Raw genomic sequence first — 18,412 nt, forward strand, 5'->3', positions numbered from 1 at the left:
CCGCTGGCCCCGCCCCGCGCCGTGTCCCGGCTGCCGCCGCGGGTCCTCGGTGTGCGGCGTGGGGCTGGGGGGGCAGACAGACAGAAACCAGGGGGGTATTTTGACTTTTATTTTGTCCCTCGTGTATTTTGGCATGTAAAGGGCACACAAGGAGGGGGGGGGGGGGGGGGGGACACCGCTCGTGGCCCACCTTGCTGCCAGCCCCACGCCCTCCCCGGCGGGGCAGGCAGGAGGAATTCCCCCCCCCCCATACACAAGCCACACATACACACAAGCCCCCTCCTCCCTTTCTGGACAGCAAGGAGGTGGCATCATCCCACCAAGCAGCAAAGCACTAGGGCTGTGTGGCACACGGGGGTGGGGACAGTGAGGACATTTCCTATAGAATCAGATATTCCCACCCCCCCCCCCCCCCCCCCCCCAATCCCGGACCCCCTTCACTCATGTCCACGGGGGGCTCCAGCCCCCAGTCTATTACTCAGGGAATTCTTGTCTCCCCGTGTGTCGCCATGAAGGGACGAGTGGGGAAAGAGGAGCAGGGGAGAGAAGGACCCTGCTCTCATCCTCACTGCCCCCACCCCTTTGCGCCCCACGCCTCCAGCCCACGCTCCCCCCACCACACACAGCAAGAGGATGTTCTAGCTGGGAATCCGCTGGTAGAAGTAGATGTAGCCCAGGTCCTTGGGGGGCTTCTCAGAAGCACAGACTTTCTGGTCGTTGTAGATCACCCACCTGCAATGGGCAGAAGGGGAGCTCAGGGACACCATTCTGCAGCTAAGACGCGACCTGACTCCCCTCATCTGCTCTCATCCCCGACCCCCCAAGACCTCTGAAGAAAAAGGGGAGGACAGCGATTTAAAGCTGTACCTCTGAGTCCTCCTTACACCATGAAAATCCCTCTTACCTGCCATCTTTCTTGATGTGACAAACGTAGTGCCCACACATAGTCGAAGTGCCCATGTGGCTGATGAAGGCAAACAGCTGATATTCTTGAGAGGAGGAGGGAAGAGAGGAGTGATCAAAGAAAGGCATTTTACCCCAAAACACCCTGTGTGTAGGACCCTCTCTAGAAAAGCATCCCTGAAGGAAGCTCTGTGGGTAGTACTTTAGAACTGGGTCTCCCGTCAAGCGTGATCGTGAGGATTTGGTCTGCAGGCCAAACGTGCAGGGAAACAGATGGTAACTGCCACTTAGCCTTCTCTCTTCCAACTGTTTATTTGGCCCAGGGGTCCCAGGCGGGTAATGGCAGAGATTCCCCCACCCTGTGGCACCCACCAGCATTGGCACTGATTCTGCACAGAGACTGGGACCTGGTTTTTCAATGGGAGCCTGAAGAAAAGCCTCCTGGGATGACTGGGAAAAAGCAGCACAGCCCTTCCCATTGTCTTTCACTTGATGGCTCTTCCTCTGCCTCTCTCTTACTGGCTTCAAGGTAATCCCCAGCCTGAAGGGTCTAGACCCTACTTTGCCATCCCTCTCCTTTTTCTCCCTGCTTCTACCTCAACAACCAGACCAGCTCTGCGGCAGCTGCTGCTTCCAAAACCTGCGGTACTGCACGGATTCGGATTAGGAGGATGAAGTGGTGTTGAGTCTGCATCCCCAAATCCCCATTCCTACTGCTTGGAACTCACTTCCAGGCCCATCGCGCACTTTAGGACCCACAGGGATAGATTCGGAGATGGACTCAGCTGCCGAGCGTCCCTCCGAGATATCCATAGCAGCTTCTGCATCAAGGTCATCAATGTGACTAAAGATCCAATCCACAGCACGCTCCAGACTGTTGTTCTGGAAGGAAGAAGAGAAGACTGTGAACTCGGGAACGCCTGTTCCTGAGAATATCCTTTCACTCTGACATCACCCATGCCTCTCACCGTGGCTCTAAGCGCTTTCATAGCCTGGTCCCGGGAGAAGCCCATGGAGACAATAGTGGCCACACTGTCTTCTGAAGGAGGGTCTGGGCAGGCAATAGTTGACCCTGGTCCACTGGATCCAGGGAGAACTAACGGGTTAGCAAAGTCTGCAGCAGAAAACAGAACACAGGTCAGAGCACTTAGATCTCTCCAAAAGGGATACAGCCTGAGGTCCCAACTACTTCAGTTTTCTGCTGCGGTAGTGGGACGGGAAGTACAATGGCTCAGATGCAATAAGCTTCACGATGGCCATGTGGTCTCATACCTGGATCATCCATGTGTGACATGACCCAGTTCATGGCAGCCTCAACCCCGCTGTTCCCTGTGTAATACACGGCTTTGCGGCAGGCATCCATGGGAAAGCCCATCTCCACTAGCTGGATAATCACTGACTCATCCAACATGGGTGCTGTGGGAGGACAGAGATTAGAGCCACCCGCTCCCACCCAGCCCTGCCTGCTCCATTTTGTGCAGTGTCACACAGCCCCCCCATGCCGCCATTTCCTGGCTTCGTTTCACTCAAGTTCTGTCTCTCTGCTCTTCTCATCCTTTGCTACCTTTCTTCTTCAGAAGCGCAGTCTCGCACACAGGCACCCCAGGGAACAGAAGGATTCAACTCATGAACTCGGGAGCCCTGGCTCTTCCCTACCCTCCAAACCCTTACCTCCCACTGTGTTTTGTGAAAACAAAATACCTCTACCAGTTAAACCCCAGCTTTGCCCCCTCTAAATGCTCTAGACATGCCACCTCCCCATCTTCCACAGAACAGGAATCAACAAACTCCCCTGCGTAACACCCCTGCACAACAGGCATGCAAGGGAGGCAGCCGGCATTCGCTGACAGAGGGACAGGGAAAGTCTGAGCAGGTGGAAACCGCTAGCATGGGAGACAAGACAAGGAGAGCAAGGAAATGAGTCAGGCATCAGGAAGAGAGGAGGAGAATCACTAACATGTCGGAGAGGAGAAGTGAGGGGAGCAGAAGGAGTCGTCGTCCTCGTTGCCATAGAACCCCAGGCTACCTTTGGGCTCGTCTGGTGTCACCAGTGGGGGTGCGATGTCTGGCATTTCTTCTTCTCCATCTTGCAGCCCTGTTCCCTGCAGTGCAGAGATATCCAGCTCCTCTGGCATTTCAATGGAGACATCTGCAAGATACAGTCTTGCTCAGCCTCCCCATAGGGGCAGAAACAAAGGACTCGCTTGGGATATCTAGAAGGGTAAGTCCCTGGGGATGCAATATGCTACAGTGTGCAGCTCCTTTTGGGGTGGTTACTTTCCTCTTTGCAGTAATGACCACCATACCCGTTATATGACTCCCAACACCTATACGCTCTGTCCTTCTCATCCTTCTTACCAAGCTTTTTGGGCACCCAGTCCAGACCGAAAGTGAATTTCTTGATCTGGATCACCAGATAATCTGGGAAAGAGGCGAACCGTGTTGTTCTGAAAGAGATAAATAATACTTCTAAATACTTCGGCAGCAACGACTGAGGGCACCTAGTTGATTCAAGAAATCAGTGAGTAGGGTGGAGGCACGTCCAAAGGGGGGATACACACACCTGTGCAGCTCTCCTATGCTGAGCTTAAAGCTCCTCAAACACAGAACCATTTCTAAAGCAGATGCTCTGACAAGATGAGACAGAATGCAACATTTACAAAATCTTGGGGGATGAGGAAAAATAGTACGTTCTCTACTTTCCAATCCTGTATTTTACAAGCCTCCTCAGATTTTAGTATTTAATTAAAAGTCTAACCCTTAAGGAACGTGGAGGAAATAACATCTTTCATTAGACCGACAGATACAGCTGCAGGAACTGACAAGCTTTCAAGCACAAGAGCACTTCTTTGGCTACGAAGCAGAAGCAGTGAATTTTAAGCTAACTGAATTTGATTGAACATTATTTAGTTAGACAGTTTGAAAGAGAGGGTGTCTGGAATCTATGAAACAGAGGGGAACGTTTGTGAAGGGAGAAGCAGTAATAAGAGACAGATACTTATTATCGGGTGATAATTGTAACATCCCATAAAATTAATTTATATGTTCAATGCTAATTCTTAGGAAGAGTTTGAACACAACTCACGACTTCAAAGCAAAACAAAATGTTACTTTTCAATGTGATGGCATTATTGACTGTTCGTTTATAGTAGCTATTGCTCAATAACAGAATATTCGTTAGAAAAATGCTTCCAGTTCTTTGAGGACTACTCTTTCATTGCAGAAGAACAGTCAGCAGCATCACAGCAGGAAGCTGCTTAAGTCTGTAATCTTCTCACTACACCTTTGCACTGTTGCATGTGCTGCAGGCAGTGAGACAAATTAAAGCTGTTTTTTAAACCTTGCTATTAGCATTTAAGTTAGTATTCTTCAAAATAACTCGCGCATCTGTTACACTCAGTGTTCTGCTCAAACTTTAACAGCTAAAAACTTCCTTTAAAGAAATTTTAGAGACCATGCAAGACCAGTGCTGCCATACTGTCAGTACTGACTTTAAAGCTGTATTTTGAATTTAGAGTAAAAGCTGCTGGTTTTCTGGAATATCACTGTATTTTCATAGCCCCTCAGCAACTGAAATCTGACAGTAAGGATTTCACTAGCACTGCTGTTCTGCCCACTGTAATCCCTTGGGGGCAATCACTTCAGCACTGGCAGACTGGTTCCCCCTCTGCTTCAGCGTTCCATGGGCCCAGGGTGTGGAGCACTACAAAGCTTTGGTAACACTTCTCCCCCAAGCAACTAAAAGAAGTCCCCAAAGACGCAGCTACTGCCAGTTCGTCATAGCCTAGCTGGTAACTCACACACACTCACTTGAGAGCCACAGACTTGGCCTGCAAGGCTGTGCTCCAGAAATCGTCCACCTGCTCTGGAGCTCCATAGGCCTCTAGGCAGGAGCTGAAAGGCACCTTGGCTCGCACCAGCTCAGGCAGTGGCTGCTTCTCCTCCTCTGCCTGCCGCTTCTTCTCCTCGTATTCCAGAAGTTCATCTAGAGAATAAAGCAGAGGAGTCAAGGACCACCTCTTGGTACCTCCAAAGCAACAGGTGTAAGCTACACCCAGAGGCAGAATAGGCCTATAGCTACACGCCATCGCGAACGGAGCACAAAGTAGACAGTGTCTCCCAGAGCACTGTTCTGCTACTGCAGTCCTGTTTTGCTGTTGAATCACAGCCCAGCTTGTGGTGTCGGAGGGAAAGGTTCTAGAGGGACATCACCATGTCACACCACCTCTGAAGAAATCAGCCCGATCCCACAAAAGCAGGTGAAGGATCGATCTGGCTTCAGACGTGGCAAAGCCAGTCCTTGAGGAAGTCCCTTTCTCATTGAAGGAGTTCTGTAATAAAAGTACAGTATCCAAACCTAATGTTTGCTACTGTTCTGGCCTTGGCATGTTACTGACCTTTGTTGAGGGCAGCATCCATGGGCACAGGCAGCTGCATAATATAGTCCACACGCTGGGTATATTTCACCTTTTCTGTGGCCAGGCACTTCAGCTTCTCCTCCACCAGAAAACGGAAGACCTCATTAGGGTTCTCCGAGCTGCGGCAGTTCCTCTGAAGAAGGAGAGAGATTAGAAGGATAGATGTAACATCAGAATGCCAGAAGTAAGTATCTGCAGCAGCAGCGGTTCCACACAGGACATGGCTAAAGAGTATTCACTTCTGTACCCAGTCCACTGAAAACACAGCAAAGAGTAAACTAGAGCCAACTTCTCTACCCCAGGAACCCATGCCATTCTGCTCCTAAAGAAGACAATTTGCATCTCCAGCTGTGCCATTCTCAAAAGAGATTTCTCCAAGGAATTAGCCCTGAAAACATGGCCAAGCATCTCTCCTTCTCTGCTCCTGCAGGTGCTAGGCAGCCCATTTCCCTGTGTTCTTTCCCTCTCTCTGCTGCGATTGCCAGCTTACCACCACCACTCCTCACCCCCTGCTTCAGGGAGAAAACAAAGCTGGGCTTTCCCATGATTTGACAGATAGACTCAACCATTACCTCCACCATGTTGATGAAGTGCAGAAAGAATTCCTGGGCATCCTGCTGTCGGTTAGTGGAAAATTCTGGGTGTCCCTTTCCAATGAGGGACTTAAACATGCGTGGAGCAATGCCATTTTGCATACCCTGCAAATAACAAGGTGGAAGAGGAAGGTGGTCATAATTTGCCAAGCATATGTCCTGGCATGTAGCACTCTACTCTTAGCCATGCTTTTCTTCAGGTGACAGGGCCCTGGAACAAGCACCAGGACATGTCTTCAGAAAGGGTTCTCCCTCCTTTCCCATGTAACATACAAACCTCATGCAACACACACATCATGAGGATGCCGTATTGAAGTCTCACCTTCTGATCAGGCTGCTGTTCCCCATCTGCAGAAGCTGGCTTTGAATACTCCCCAGAAAGCAGTCCATGGCCCAGTTTGGCTCTGGAATGATGAAGAAGTCACTGTTAGCATCAAAATGGTTTCCTCAATCCTACACACTCCAGGACCCACATCAACCCATCCAGCTTTAACACTCCCGTGGACTGTCAACCTCGGAGAGATCAGCTTTCTCTGCTGCACCAGCCAAGATTATCTTATCTTGGTCTGCTCTTGGGTCCCACGAGACATCATTGATTTGAAAGTTACTAGGACTTCTGGGCACCAATCTCAACCATTGCTTGCACATTGAGCAGAACATAAAAGAACAGCCTCCTTTTCCCGGCACAAGGGCAGCTGGTGCTGAGCCTTACAGCAGCTGCGTAACAGCCAAACTAAGCTGCCGCCTGACATGGGTAAAGTAGCAGTGTGTCTAAATGACTATGCAGGAGACAACAGGGCAGAGTGAAATTGTCTGAGCCAGAAATAGCATTGCTGTGAGCAGACTGATCACATTTTCCCAGGGGAAAGATTGACTGCATGAAGCACTTAATGGACAACAGTAACGTTCAGCGATTTCCTCCTATGCTCAGACTCTCCTACTGTTCCACATCACTCCAGTCCTTCCCCATTGCTGTTGCCATTTTTCTGGAACCAAACCCTACCAAGTCCTCCCTTTGTCAAGGCAAAAATCTATATGGCTGCCTCAACTTAGCCCCCTCCTCAGTGAACACCTCACTTACTCCAGGCTGTCCAAATTTAGAATCCTCCCTTACCGCAGAACTCCCTTCCACAAATCCCACCTTCCATTCCTTCACCCCAAACCTCCATATACTGCTTTGCTGTTTTAGAGAAGATGTAGCACAGAATTCATGTATTTAAAATGCAACACCCTCCCAAATCTTGTGTTCCTCCTTCTGTATATTCTCCTGCTATTGCTCGCACAACACCTCTTGCAGGAAGCCTCTTTAAGCATACATAAGTTATCCGCCGTGAATAAAGTTGCCTAAATCTCTGTACTTCTTTGCTCTTAGCCATCTCCCTCCATTGCAGAGGGCAAGTACCTTTTTGCTGTTACACAGATAGAGTATGCCTACCAGAAATCCCCCCGTGGTAACAGATGGTACTGCGTTCCCCACATAATACATTTAAGAGCCTCTCATGAACACTGAGGTGCACTCTGTCCTCTCCATCTAGGGCATTCAGCTGAAATTTCTTGGCTTAGATCCTTATTGATCACTGAGGATCAGTGTTTCTGGTGATGGACACGGAAACAGAGAGGCGAGGCTTGAGGGAGAAACCTGCAGCAAAGCACACTGTAGCAGCGCAGAGGGGACGCACCCAGGCAGCCTCAGCCTTCCTTCTCTCACCAAAACTCTACGTACACTTGTGTGCTGAAGTCCTGTGTGGGGTCCGAAGGTGCACTTTGGAATATCTTCTCCAGCTTGTCCACATACCTGCAAAGCAAAACGGAGCAATCTAAGGGACATATGGATTCAGCTAGTAAAAACACAGTTCTGAGCCGGATTACTGTAACAGAAGCTCCCAGCTCTAGGAGACCTTTGTACTGATCCCAGGGGATCCCAGGCTAATGGGAAGGAGTGATTAAGCTCACTTACTTTCTCTGGAAGTCTGGGATACTGAACAGCACCTGCATCACAGAATTGAGGTAGCAACTGTTGCCCAGGTTACGGATACCAGTGTACCCAGGCCCATAGAGAGGCTTGAGCTGCACGCCAGACTCCTGGATGAGCTCCCACTCCCCAATGCGCTGGTTCATGTCTATTTCCAGTTCTGTCATTGTCTTGTCTGTCTGTGGAGGGAAAGAACGGGAAAAACCCTCAAAGAAGACTCAAGGGAACACCAGTGGTGTGAAAAGGACAATGCTGTAGAGAAACATAAGGGTTCAAATCCATTCTATTTTATTAAATGAGAAGAGAAGCCAAATACAAGAATTGTTTTCAAATATCTGAATACCTGGGACAGAAAGAGGAATGGTAAGAAACATGGAAGAAATCTGAACCATCCCCTTTAAAGGGGCATGGAAATCATATACTAACACTGAATCCAGGGAGTGAAGCTCGGAGCCTGGGCACCTCCCTGCCTACAGTACTGACACAGAGCCCCATGGGAAACCTGAGGGACAGAGAAGGCAAAAAAGGCAATGGAAGAAGAAAGGCAGACGAGGCAATTCTCTGCCTGATAAAAAACTGGGTTTCTTGACCAGCAATGATTCTGCATAGTCATGGAAAGCTGGGAACCAGCTAAGAAACATCAGAATTCCTTCTCTCCTCCTCTGGGCCTATGGAGGAACCTCCTCTCACCTTCTGCATCTTGAGCATGTCGATCCCAAAGTGAGCAAGGTGTTCTGCCAGGTTGGGATCCAACACCATATCGTCCTCATCATAGGAGTACACGTCTATGCAGGAACAGAGAGGAAAAGAAGAGACTTATCATGGCCTGTGATCTAACATTCACTGCTGGATGAAGAGAACAGAGTGCTCAGAACTGGGAGTTTTGACAAACTGAGCAGCTGGGGTTTCTCTCCTTTCTCAGGAGAGTAACACAACAGACAGAATATTGAGGTTCCTCCAAAACACGTGACAAGACAAACAGCTTTGTCACTGATCAAGGTATATATATGTCTGGAGTGAGGGAAGTGGGTTACTGTGCCATATACTCTGCTCAGGCTTTGGACACAAAATTATTTGATAAACGTACCACCACAGAAAACAACAGCAACCTGGATAACTATTCTAAAACCCTTCAAATTACAAGAGAGGGGAGGAGGAAGGCAAGGTTTTGTCAGCTGGTTCTTTGTCTGCCACAAGAAGCAGGTCAGAGTGGGAAAATTCACAGTAGGATGACACTGAATGTTCCAGGTCATAAGATGGGCAACAACAGCCTGGAAATCCTCCCTGACTTCCCCTGTCAGAGACCACAGTCAGCCTGAGTGGTCCCTGGCATCTATAACCTTCAGAGGTTCCCCCTTCTCACCAGCCCCGTCCGGAGTAATTGTTCCCAGTTTCACAGCCAGTGGGTAGCCAGTTTCCCGGTAATGCTCGACTGCATGATTGTTGCCACCGCTGCCATCAAAATAGCGCCGACCACAGAGGATGGCTCCATCAGTCATGTTCAGCCACAGGTTCTCCCTCATGTCACACTTGCTGCACTTCCAGCCACTATTGACAAGGAACAGAGAAAAAGAGATTAGGGTGAAAACCCTTGGGTTCTACCTCTCAAGCCCTCTCCATTACTACGCACTGACCATAGTATAAGCAATCTCATTCCTCTCTTACTTCAGAACACTGAACATCCCGAAATGCCTTAGTTTGCCATTTCCCCTCAATTTACTATGACAAGGCATGCTCAGAGACTCACAAAAAATGTCTCATCTGCTGCTGCAGTCCAGGACAGGAGAAGAAGGTGATGGGGTTGGGTCTGGGATACAGAGCAATACAGCTAGTTTCAGTACTATGCTCACCACGGTGGGATGCGGACATCATTCTGAAGTTGATGCAGGGAAAAGGCATGTTTGGAAACACGTCGAACCTCCCCATCCCAAGCCTGCACTTCCTGCTTCCGTGATGCTGAGTCTGCTGTCAGGATGGCCTCAACTGCACTGGCAATCTGGAATTAGGACAGCAGGAAAAAAATAATGAAGGGCACAAGGAAAGAAGCTTCCAGTGCCACAGCACTCCACGTTTAGGCTCAGATCGGCAAGTGAGTCGTGCTAGGGCAGCATTCAGGAGCCTCAGTCACAAGCCAGGACTCCGTAATATAAAGCACAGTGTAAGTGCAGAATAACCCTGCTTACTGCAAGCTGAGACTTCAGAGCAGCTCTGCAGGATCCCTTTTACAGGACAGCAGTTCGTTCTCTGTAATGGTGTATTTCCTCCCTGCCAATAGAAAACACAGCTCTCCATGCAAACATACCCTGTCTTTGACCATGTCTGGTAGTCCCTCCAGCCCATCACGAGGAATATCCAAATGCTCTGGGAAAATTACTATTTTTACATCTTCGTCATATTCAAACTTTTCCTCTGTGATGTCAAATCCACCTTCTACACCTACAGGAAGAAAAAACTTTGTGGAAACAGGTAAAACCAAATAGCTTGCAAAGCTTCTTTGCCCATAGCTTACATGAAATAAGGCGCCACGACTAAGGCAAAGCCCTAGATCAATGATACACAAACTTTCTTCCATTTCTGGATCCCAAAGTTTCTGCTGGCGGTGTGGACTTCACAGGAGCAAATAAAAGCCTAACGACAATAGGTTTGTTTTTCCCAGCTCTTTTTACAGATGCTTAGAAGGAATCTCCCGACCCTGACTACAACCAGAAAAAAGACGACGTGCTCTAGAGAGACATTGGCCAGGACAGAGCCATGATAAAGCACTGCTGGTTCATCCTTCACAGTACATCCAAGACAATGAATGGAGATGTGCATGAAGAGATCATATTCCAACTCGGTGCAAAGGTCTACTCTACCAGCATCTTTAAGGATCCTGGCTCTGCTTCTTGCCTCTTCCAGGAAGGACAGTTCAGAGTTCTGAACTTAAGCAAGGAAAACCCGGAGTTCTTCTGGAACCGGAACACCCAGAATTACAGAAAAAGTCTTAGGAAAGATCTAGTGCTAGTAGTTTCTAATGCCCACCTAGCCATGCTTTCCAGAGGTTGCAAGAGAAATGGGAGTTCCATACAGAGCAGGTTATTTGCCAGTTGTCAAGAGTCATGATGGACGCTCACCAAAAAGTAACATTTGCAGTGGAGGGAACTGTTTCTGATTTACGTAGGTACTCAGGAAAAAACCTTGGCCTGCCTTGTTTTCCAAGCATTGCCACCTTACATCCCAGAAGGAAACGGGCAGAAGTCACATGGCTTACTAGCAGCCTTAACCCCCTATGTTTTTTTTAAACTGAATTTCCTTTATTTCTTTAAAAATGGCATGCTGTGACTGCAACAGATCTCTGCAACAGATCTCCGAAGATCTGTCGCTGCAACAAATCTCTGAACGGAATATGAGTTGAGCCTCAGCCTCAAGAATCCTGTGTGAGACACATTTCTGATAACCATTACTGCATTTAGTTAAAACGTTGAAAAAAATAGCCGGTTCCCACAATATCTCCTGCAACTCTCCCCTCAAATACCTACATTTTTTTAGACTATGCACAAACTGCCACGTATGAATGCAGGTGCTGCAAGCCTGAGTGATTTTAGAAATACCTGAAAACAGTCACCAGCATCATGCAACAACATACCCAGATAATCCTCCTCTGTGCCTCTTTGGCACATCCCAGAGAGGATCTCCTGCCATCACTTCATAGAGTAAAGCAATCCCTCAGGGTATTATACAATTCCTGAACTCTAAACAAACTAAAAAAGACCGGTGAGGTCCCCTCGGGCGGTTATATGAACCTTCTGAGGCTCCAGATGAGGAAAAGGGTCTTCAGCCAGCAGACTGCCTCCTAGCCCTTTTTCCCCCATGTATAGCCAACAGCTTGCCACGAGGTACACTGCCTCCCTCTCCACGGTTATATCCAAGCACCACAAACTCCGAGAGTCAGCCAACCAACATGCAGCCAGGGAGGCAAGCACTATAGTTTGTTTGGTTTTTTTTTTTTTCCCCCATGGAGAGGGAAGCTGAGGTACAGAGAGATCAAAGGCTACATTTTGCAGCCAATGCCATTTTGCTCCTACATCTTTCTAGTACTTAAAAAAAATCTCCCATGTCAGGATTAGCTAAACCACCACCGTTTAGCTAAAAAAGAGGAAAACCACCCCTCTCCTACATTTGAGATCACTGCCTCACAGGGCTAATACTTTCTTTTATTCTCTCCCGCTCCATTCACGCCACTAAGCTGTTATCACAGGCAGCTATTTGCTGACCCAGTGACAACGCTTGTCTCAAGACCTTTGTAGAATTGAGGATGCAGAAATAACTCATAATGCAGACCGGGCCTCATCTCTCCAAAAGCAGCATAATCATATACATAAAAGCGTTGGCTATCTGAAGAAACGTAGATTCTAGTCTCAATTTTGCTAGAAGTGACCATTGGGACTCCATTCACCCCACCATAAAAACAGGGAGCAGCTGAAAGTCTTAATGTTGGTGTTTGCGCTGTGGTAGCAGCGGAGTCACTGGGCATCTGCTACACAATGGCACAGCCAAGGAAAAAGTGAGCAAAAACCAAGATGTGCACGGCCAGGTTCTGGATTTCCCTCTAGTGGTCAGCTTCCAGCAAGCCAAGAACCTGTTACTGCTAAAAAATGTTCCTATGCTCTGCTTTACAGATCTCCATAATGGTTCAGAAATTACTAGCCGAGAGAGACTCCTCCAAATAAGCAGCATCTTCGCTGATTGCCGTGAGAGCCTTTTCAGTCAGTGCAAGAGAGTAATGGAACACCAGCTCTGTTCTTCCAAAAAAGGGCTTGGTTTTTATATTTTAATGCTCATGTGTATTTCCTCCAGTATCAGCCTTGTATTTCAAAGAACTATCGAGTCCAAAACGTTAATACAGCATTTACCGGTAATTTCTTTCCCATCTATATAAATAACACTAGTTCGATACCTGACAAGTTTAAAAAGCAGGTTTTCTATCAAAAATTTCAAACTTTTCTCAGACTTAGACATTTTCTCAAACTTACTTCAGCCCCACACTGGAGGCATCCATATAAAGCAACAGCCCCATACTGGTTATACCCACACCAAGGTGAGTCAGGCATACGGAGTTGAGAGGATGCAAAACATATTTATCTACAGAAAACACAATGCAACTTTGAACGCAGAACAAAACTACCACCTCAGCAACTGTTTTGCAAAAACTGCCCACCTAAGACAGACTAGAAAACATAAAGTTTGAATTCGGTTGTAGAATACTAGCTTCAACTACCCCAGAAGAGGACAGGCAAAAAAGATGTGCCACAGAGCCAGGCAGCTCCAGAGGACTGGTTCGAAACAACAAGGACGATACAGTACGCAAGTGCTTTCTTACCAATAGCCAAGCGAGTTGGTTTCTTCCTTGGGGGGTCCCCAGCACTGGAGTTGGTGTCTTCTTCCTTCTGTTTCATTGAGAAGAAATGGGGAAATAGAGTTAGGGGGGCAGGCAAGCTGTGGCAAGCCTTAAGGATTGAAATTAAGCTACTCTGAAAACACAAAGAGGCCAGGCAGAAATAGCGTGGGCAATCCGTACAACAATTCACCATAAGCGGAGCTGAAGAACTGGTGTACCTCAATTCACCAAGAAAAACATCAGTTGTATTTGAGGAGAGAGAACTCCGTATCTGACTGAATACAGAGACATAGCCCAGCTCTCAATTTCAGAACAAGTTTGATGGTATTTTTATTTTTTACCGGTTTACGTGTTCTTTTGAGGTGCAGGTAGACCCGCTGGCCTGTTTTCTGATAGTGCTTTTCCACATACTGCTTCCCAAAGCCCAGGAACGTGTTCATGCAGATATACAAGCCGCCATCCGACTCCTGGGAGGAAGGAGAGAGAAAAACTCAAGGGAGATGGTAAAGAATGCCATTCCAACTGCTAGGATAGGCACAGACTTCCCTCTAGGAACACTACTCGTTATTCACTAAATCGTGGCTACAGCTTATTCCTATGTACCAGCCACTGCGTAGCTGGTCGGAAATAAGATGGCAAGCCCCAGCCTGGCTGTCCCAGAAGAACAGGTACTTCTGTCAAGATGATGTATTTAATAAGCTATTTGCCTGTTCCTTTTTGTCAGGATGCTACCGATTCAGGAAAGCCTGAGCGAGATTCCTCAGAAGCTTATCTTGCAAAGGGCCCTTAGCACGCACAGTTCACAAGTGCAGAGCACGGTACAACCATCACCAACCAAACCGTGGCACCCTGTTTGAAAGCGTAATTCCCGGTGCCACAGGGAATGCTGCCAAACTACAGTGTGAGGAAGGTTAACAGACCACTGTTTATTTTTGCTGCTGCGTTTGAAAGCTTGCGAGCAGCTCCGAAACGGATACAGAGTGAGCCCTCCCCATCCCAGAAGCACCTGGAAAACGCCACGCTCATTCAGCAGAGATACCCTTTTTAAATCAAAGGGGCTCGGGACCCAAACGCAGAGGCTGGAGAAGAAGGAAACCACCAAGAAGCTCTCAGCCTGCTTCCCAACACGAAGCGGCCGGGACAGGGTCAGAGCGGGGAGCGCGTGGACAGGCATCCCCGCGGGGCACCGGGAGGGAAAGAGGGCCAGGCTGCCGTGTGCTGCTTCCTCGAAGGACCCGTATCTTCCAGCCGCAGCCCGTTCCTTCTGGTGGGCCGGGGCACAGCCCCGACGGGTGAAGCCAAGGAGCCGGGGGGGACACGCTCGCCCTCCGGGGCCTGCCCAGGTCCGCCTAGGCCAGGCGGGGGTAGGGAGGGAGGAGCAGGGATGCCGGCGGGGTGGAGACGGCTAGAGAAGGGACCACTGCCATCTTAATGACACAGCACCGACTCGCCCCCCCCCGCCTGCCGGGCCACGCCACCCGGTGAGGCCGGAGGCTCAGACCCGGGCAGGGCGGGACCCCCGACCCGCTCCCCGCCGCCGCCAAGGGCCGGGCCCGGGACATCCCCCCCCCGTCCCCGTCCCGGCGAGCCCCCCTACAGCGGAGCCGGTGGGGCGTCGGTGCGGGGGGGGGGGGCACGGGCTCTCCAAGCGGGCCGGGCCGGCAACCGAACGGGGCGAGCGACCTGCCCACGCCCGCTCCGGCCCCAGAACTACAGCCCCCATCGCCCCGCGGCCGGCAGGAGCGCGTCGCGGGGCACGCCGGTCTCTGTAGTCCCGGAGGACCCGGCGTTCCGCCCGGGCGCCGGCCGCTCCCGGTTACCGGGGAACCACAAATCCCATCGCGCCCCGCGAAAGCGGCGGCCGCCCGGCCCCCCGCCCCGCCGGGAGGGTGGGCTGGGAGCGGGCCGGAGCCGGGGGCAGCCCGGTGAAGCGGACGGGCCGGCCGCGGGGAGCGCTTACCGGCGTGTCAAAGGAGAAGGCGCACTCGTCCTTGTGGACCCGGTCGCCGGCCTTAGGCACCCGGATGGACGGCAACACCGAGAGCAGCGCCTCGCTCAGCTCCGCCATGACAGCGGCTCACTGCTGCGCCGCCCACGGCCCCACCCTAACCAATCAGAGCCCAGCGTGGTCAGGCGGGCTCTGGCCAATCCCGCGCCTCACGGGCGAGGCTGAGGGACGGGCCGGGCGGCACCGCCCGGCCGGTTCGCCCAATCGCAGCCATCCTTCTGCCGTCGCGGGGGTGTGGGGGGGGGGAGGTACCGGCCTCCTCGGCCAATAGGGGCGGGGAGCTCCCCGAAGATTGACAGCGGGCCGGCGGCGGGAGAGGCGGGACGTTGCCGGGCGGAGACTGCGGAGCCGCCGGGCGGCCCCAGCGGGAGATGAGGGGCGTGGCGTGGCGGGGCGAGGCGGGTCCCTCCTCCGTGCAGAGGACCAATGGGAGGGCGCCTCCCGAGGCGCGGGAAATTTGAATCGCGGCGGCGGGTGGGGCGGGGCAGGGCAGCAGCGCGGTGCCCGCCGCCATGGGGGTCTCCGGTAGCGCCCCGGTCGCCCCCCACAACAAGCACCTGGCGCACGTCAGGGATCCCCGCTCCCCCAGCGCCGGCATCTTCCGCACCCCTATCGAGGTAGGCGTCCTCCCACCTGCCTTCCCCCGCGGCAGACCCCGGCCCGCCGCCCCTACACGCCTAGCTCTCTCCGCAGGTGGTGAGTTCCCCGGCGGGCAGCCCTCAGCCCGGTGCCGCCGAACCGGTGGCGGGGAGCAGGCAGGCCCAGGATCCGCGGTCGCCCACGCCCGGTGTCTCCCACACGCCCAGGAGAGCCGTGTCGAGTGGTGAGTGGGGCCGCCCCGGGTGGGTTGGGTGGGCTGCCCGGTGGCTCACCCCGTCCTCCCTCCGTCTCTTCCCCGGCAGAGAGCCTGGACCGCCTGGTGAGGCAGCTCAACGAGGCCTTCGGGGCCGAGACTGCGGCCCAGGAGCCGGGACCGGCCGGTCCCGACGAGGAGCCGGTAGTGGAAGAACCGGCCCGGCGGAGCTCCCCACCCGCCGCCGCCCCGGGGGATGAAGCGGAGAGGCCGCCCTCTCCCAGCGCAGCCCCGGCTCGGCCAGCCCGCCTTGCCGGGCCTGGCTTCTCCTCGGGTAAGTGGTCGGTGGGAGGGTGTGGGGGGGTCACACGGGTAAAGCTCCGTGTGCCTGGGGAGCGTCACGGTCCGTGGGACGAGCAGGTCAGCACCCTCCGGTGCGTGGGCCTTCTTCTGGCTCGCGTCCTCACGGAGACCTTGTCCGTTCCCCCCCTCCCCGGTTTGGCTGTCCCCCGTCACCTCGGACAGCCTGGCCTTGGGGGTCTGCAGCTGGCAGACCGGGGGGGCCCCCTTTGGGAACTGTTCTTTTATCGAACTGATTTCTTGTCAGGAGTTGAAAAACCACGTTTTCAATCGGTAGTCAAAATCGAGAGGTAAATATGCTTCTCTAAGAGGTGAATGTCATCTCTTCCACTCTCCGAGACGGGCTTGTAATCGTGGAGGCCTGTTCAGCAGGACCTTGGAGTTTTTCCTTGGGAAGAGCTGGGGAGCGAGGGTGAGAGGCTTTAATTTAATATATACTGTTCTTCAGAAAACTGCTGAGCATCTCTCCGATGAGGACAGGCTGGGAGCTGGGACTGTTCAGCCTGGAGAAGAGAAGGCTCAGGGGGATCTTACTAATAAGTGTGAATACCTGAAGGGAGGGTATAAGGAAGGGAGAACCAGGCTTTTCTCAGTGGTGCCCAGTGATGGGACCAGAAGCGATGGACACAAACTGGAATGCAGGAAGCTCCATCTGACCATGAGGAAAGACTTTTTTCACTGTGAGGATGACCAAGCACTGGAGCAGGTTGCCCAGGGAGGTTACAGAGTCTCTATTCTTGGAGATATTCAAAAGCCATCTGCACATGGTCCTGGGCAACCGGCTCCAGGTGGCCATACTGGAGCAGGGGGTTTGGACCAGATGACCTCCAGAGCTCCCTTCCAACCTCAACCTTTCTGTGATCCCTTTACCTGGAAGTCCTTGGATAATAGTCTTTGCTGTTCAGTCAAGCAAGCTAGATGATAAAGGCCAGGTGGCATTTAAAATCCAGGACCCTTTAGCCTTGTTGTGACACACTGACGTGTTTCCTTCTGTCACTAGGGAGCAAGCCCGTAAGACGCAAGACCAATAACAAAATCATGACAACATCTGGTGGAACTGGCCGCTCTCCCCTCAGCATCCTACAAGATGATAACTCCCCCAGTGCTCCTGCCCCTCGCCAGGTAAACCTTAATGAGCCATACTGTGGGAGGGAGAATGGGCTGAAAAAACACCAAATCCTTCAATTTCTGTATTTTGTAGGGCCCCAGTTTGGAACTGGTGATTTCGTAAGTGTGTTTCTGTGGGTCAGTCTTGTCCCTAGAGGCCTCCAAGTCTTGTTCAATGTCTGTATCTTTGGCCTTACCATGATATTGCCCACTTCAGTGCATCCTTTCTCTTTAGGCCATAGAAAGAATTCCATCACTCTTAGGCATTGTCACAAGAGAGCTAAAGCTGAAGGGTCTGAAAATGGGCTATGTGTTCCACTGAGAATTAACTAATCCTCAATTAAATTGTGTTTTATGCTGTATGCTTGGTATTTTTTTTCTCTAGGGTAAGAGGCATGTGTTGGGAGAGAACCTTGGGGAGAAGAAGGAAGTGACGGTGGATCTGAGCAGGAGCCTCAAATCTGGGAACTGTGCTTGGAGAGACTTGAACAAAGAGAACCAACGGTGTCCTTTTGTGGAGAACTAGAGATTTCCTTTTCCAGAATCTTGCTGTAATTTACTTCTATGTTTTGAGAGTCTTCTAGGAGTGAGAAACCCCGCAATAGACTGAAACTTGACTTGTGGTCACTCTTCTCACCTATCCCTGTTGGGGAAAGGGGAAAGAGCACACACTCTCTCTCCTAGCTTTGCATGTCTTGCGTACAGTACAGACTCTAGCTCTTCTGTTGTATATTAGCTGTATTGACTTACTGTAGAGTTTTTATCTGTAGCAAATAAATTTGCATTAAATTTTTGCTGACTTTATGTCCTGATAATAGAACAGCAGGAGCCTTCTGCTTGCCCAGTGCAATGTTTTCTTTGGGGACAAGGATTCAGGAACA

At 51.2% G+C, this 18,412-nt stretch overlaps 2 protein-coding genes across 4 annotated transcripts; one reads left to right on the forward strand and one right to left on the reverse strand.

Annotated features, from left to right (window-relative positions):
• Positions 1 to 94: 94 nt before the first annotated feature.
• Positions 95 to 15,396, reverse strand: USP5 (ubiquitin specific peptidase 5). 2 transcript variants are annotated; one of them, XM_030019734.2, is made up of 20 exons: positions 15,224 to 15,396; positions 13,605 to 13,730; positions 13,246 to 13,312; positions 10,189 to 10,322; positions 9,737 to 9,882; positions 9,250 to 9,434; positions 8,577 to 8,671; positions 7,872 to 8,065; positions 7,638 to 7,709; positions 6,237 to 6,318; positions 5,894 to 6,019; positions 5,301 to 5,454; positions 4,714 to 4,888; positions 3,262 to 3,350; positions 2,930 to 3,052; positions 2,176 to 2,319; positions 1,872 to 2,017; positions 1,632 to 1,785; positions 905 to 989; positions 95 to 732 (listed from the first exon to the last, which is right to left on the reverse strand). In XM_030019734.2, exons 1-20 carry the CDS (start codon positions 15,329 to 15,331, stop codon positions 639 to 641), a joined length of 2,499 nt encoding a protein of 832 aa, XP_029875594.1. In that variant the 5' UTR covers positions 15,332 to 15,396; the 3' UTR covers positions 95 to 638. The 2 variants fall into 2 exon arrangements, with proteins under 2 accessions (XP_029875594.1, XP_029875593.1); XM_030019733.2 differs by having other exon boundaries at positions 2,861 to 3,052.
• Positions 15,397 to 15,664: 268 nt separating this feature from the next.
• CDCA3 (cell division cycle associated 3) lies at positions 15,665 to 18,325 on the forward strand. Of its 2 annotated transcripts, XM_030019738.2 has the most exons (5): positions 15,665 to 15,888; positions 15,965 to 16,094; positions 16,174 to 16,398; positions 17,425 to 17,546; positions 17,917 to 18,325. In XM_030019738.2, exons 1-5 carry the CDS (start codon positions 15,784 to 15,786, stop codon positions 18,055 to 18,057), a joined length of 723 nt encoding a protein of 240 aa, XP_029875598.1. In that variant the 5' UTR covers positions 15,665 to 15,783; the 3' UTR covers positions 18,058 to 18,325. The 2 variants fall into 2 exon arrangements, with proteins under 2 accessions (XP_029875598.1, XP_029875597.1); XM_030019737.2 differs by having other exon boundaries at positions 17,425 to 18,035.
• The last annotated feature ends 87 nt before the right edge of the window (positions 18,326 to 18,412 follow it).

This window comes from Aquila chrysaetos, chromosome 7, assembly GCF_900496995.4.
Source record: "Aquila chrysaetos chrysaetos chromosome 7, bAquChr1.4, whole genome shotgun sequence".
NCBI classification, from domain to species: domain Eukaryota; kingdom Metazoa; phylum Chordata; class Aves; order Accipitriformes; family Accipitridae; genus Aquila; species Aquila chrysaetos.

What these genes read in the sequence shown, in the direction of transcription:
- USP5 (XM_030019733.2), bottom strand. Translation starts at nt 15,331, where the DNA reads ATGGCGGAGCTGAGCGAGGCGCTGCTCTCGGTGTTGCCGTCCATCCGG. An exon ending in TGAAAGCGCTTAGAGCCACG is followed by an intron (nt 1,786 to 1,871) that starts GTGAGAGGCATG and finishes TCTTCCTTCCAG; the next exon opens with AACAACAGTCTGGAGCGTGC. An exon ending in CACATCAAGAAAGATGGCAG is followed by an intron (nt 733 to 904) that starts GTAAGAGGGATT and finishes TGCCCATTGCAG; the next exon opens with GTGGGTGATCTACAACGACC.
- CDCA3 (XM_030019737.2), top strand. Translation starts at nt 15,784, where the DNA reads ATGGGGGTCTCCGGTAGCGCCCCGGTCGCCCCCCACAACAAGCACCTG. An exon ending in CAGGAGAGCCGTGTCGAGTG is followed by an intron (nt 16,095 to 16,173) that starts GTGAGTGGGGCC and finishes CTTCCCCGGCAG; the next exon opens with AGAGCCTGGACCGCCTGGTG. An exon ending in CGGGCCTGGCTTCTCCTCGG is followed by an intron (nt 16,399 to 17,424) that starts GTAAGTGGTCGG and finishes TTCTGTCACTAG; the next exon opens with GGAGCAAGCCCGTAAGACGC.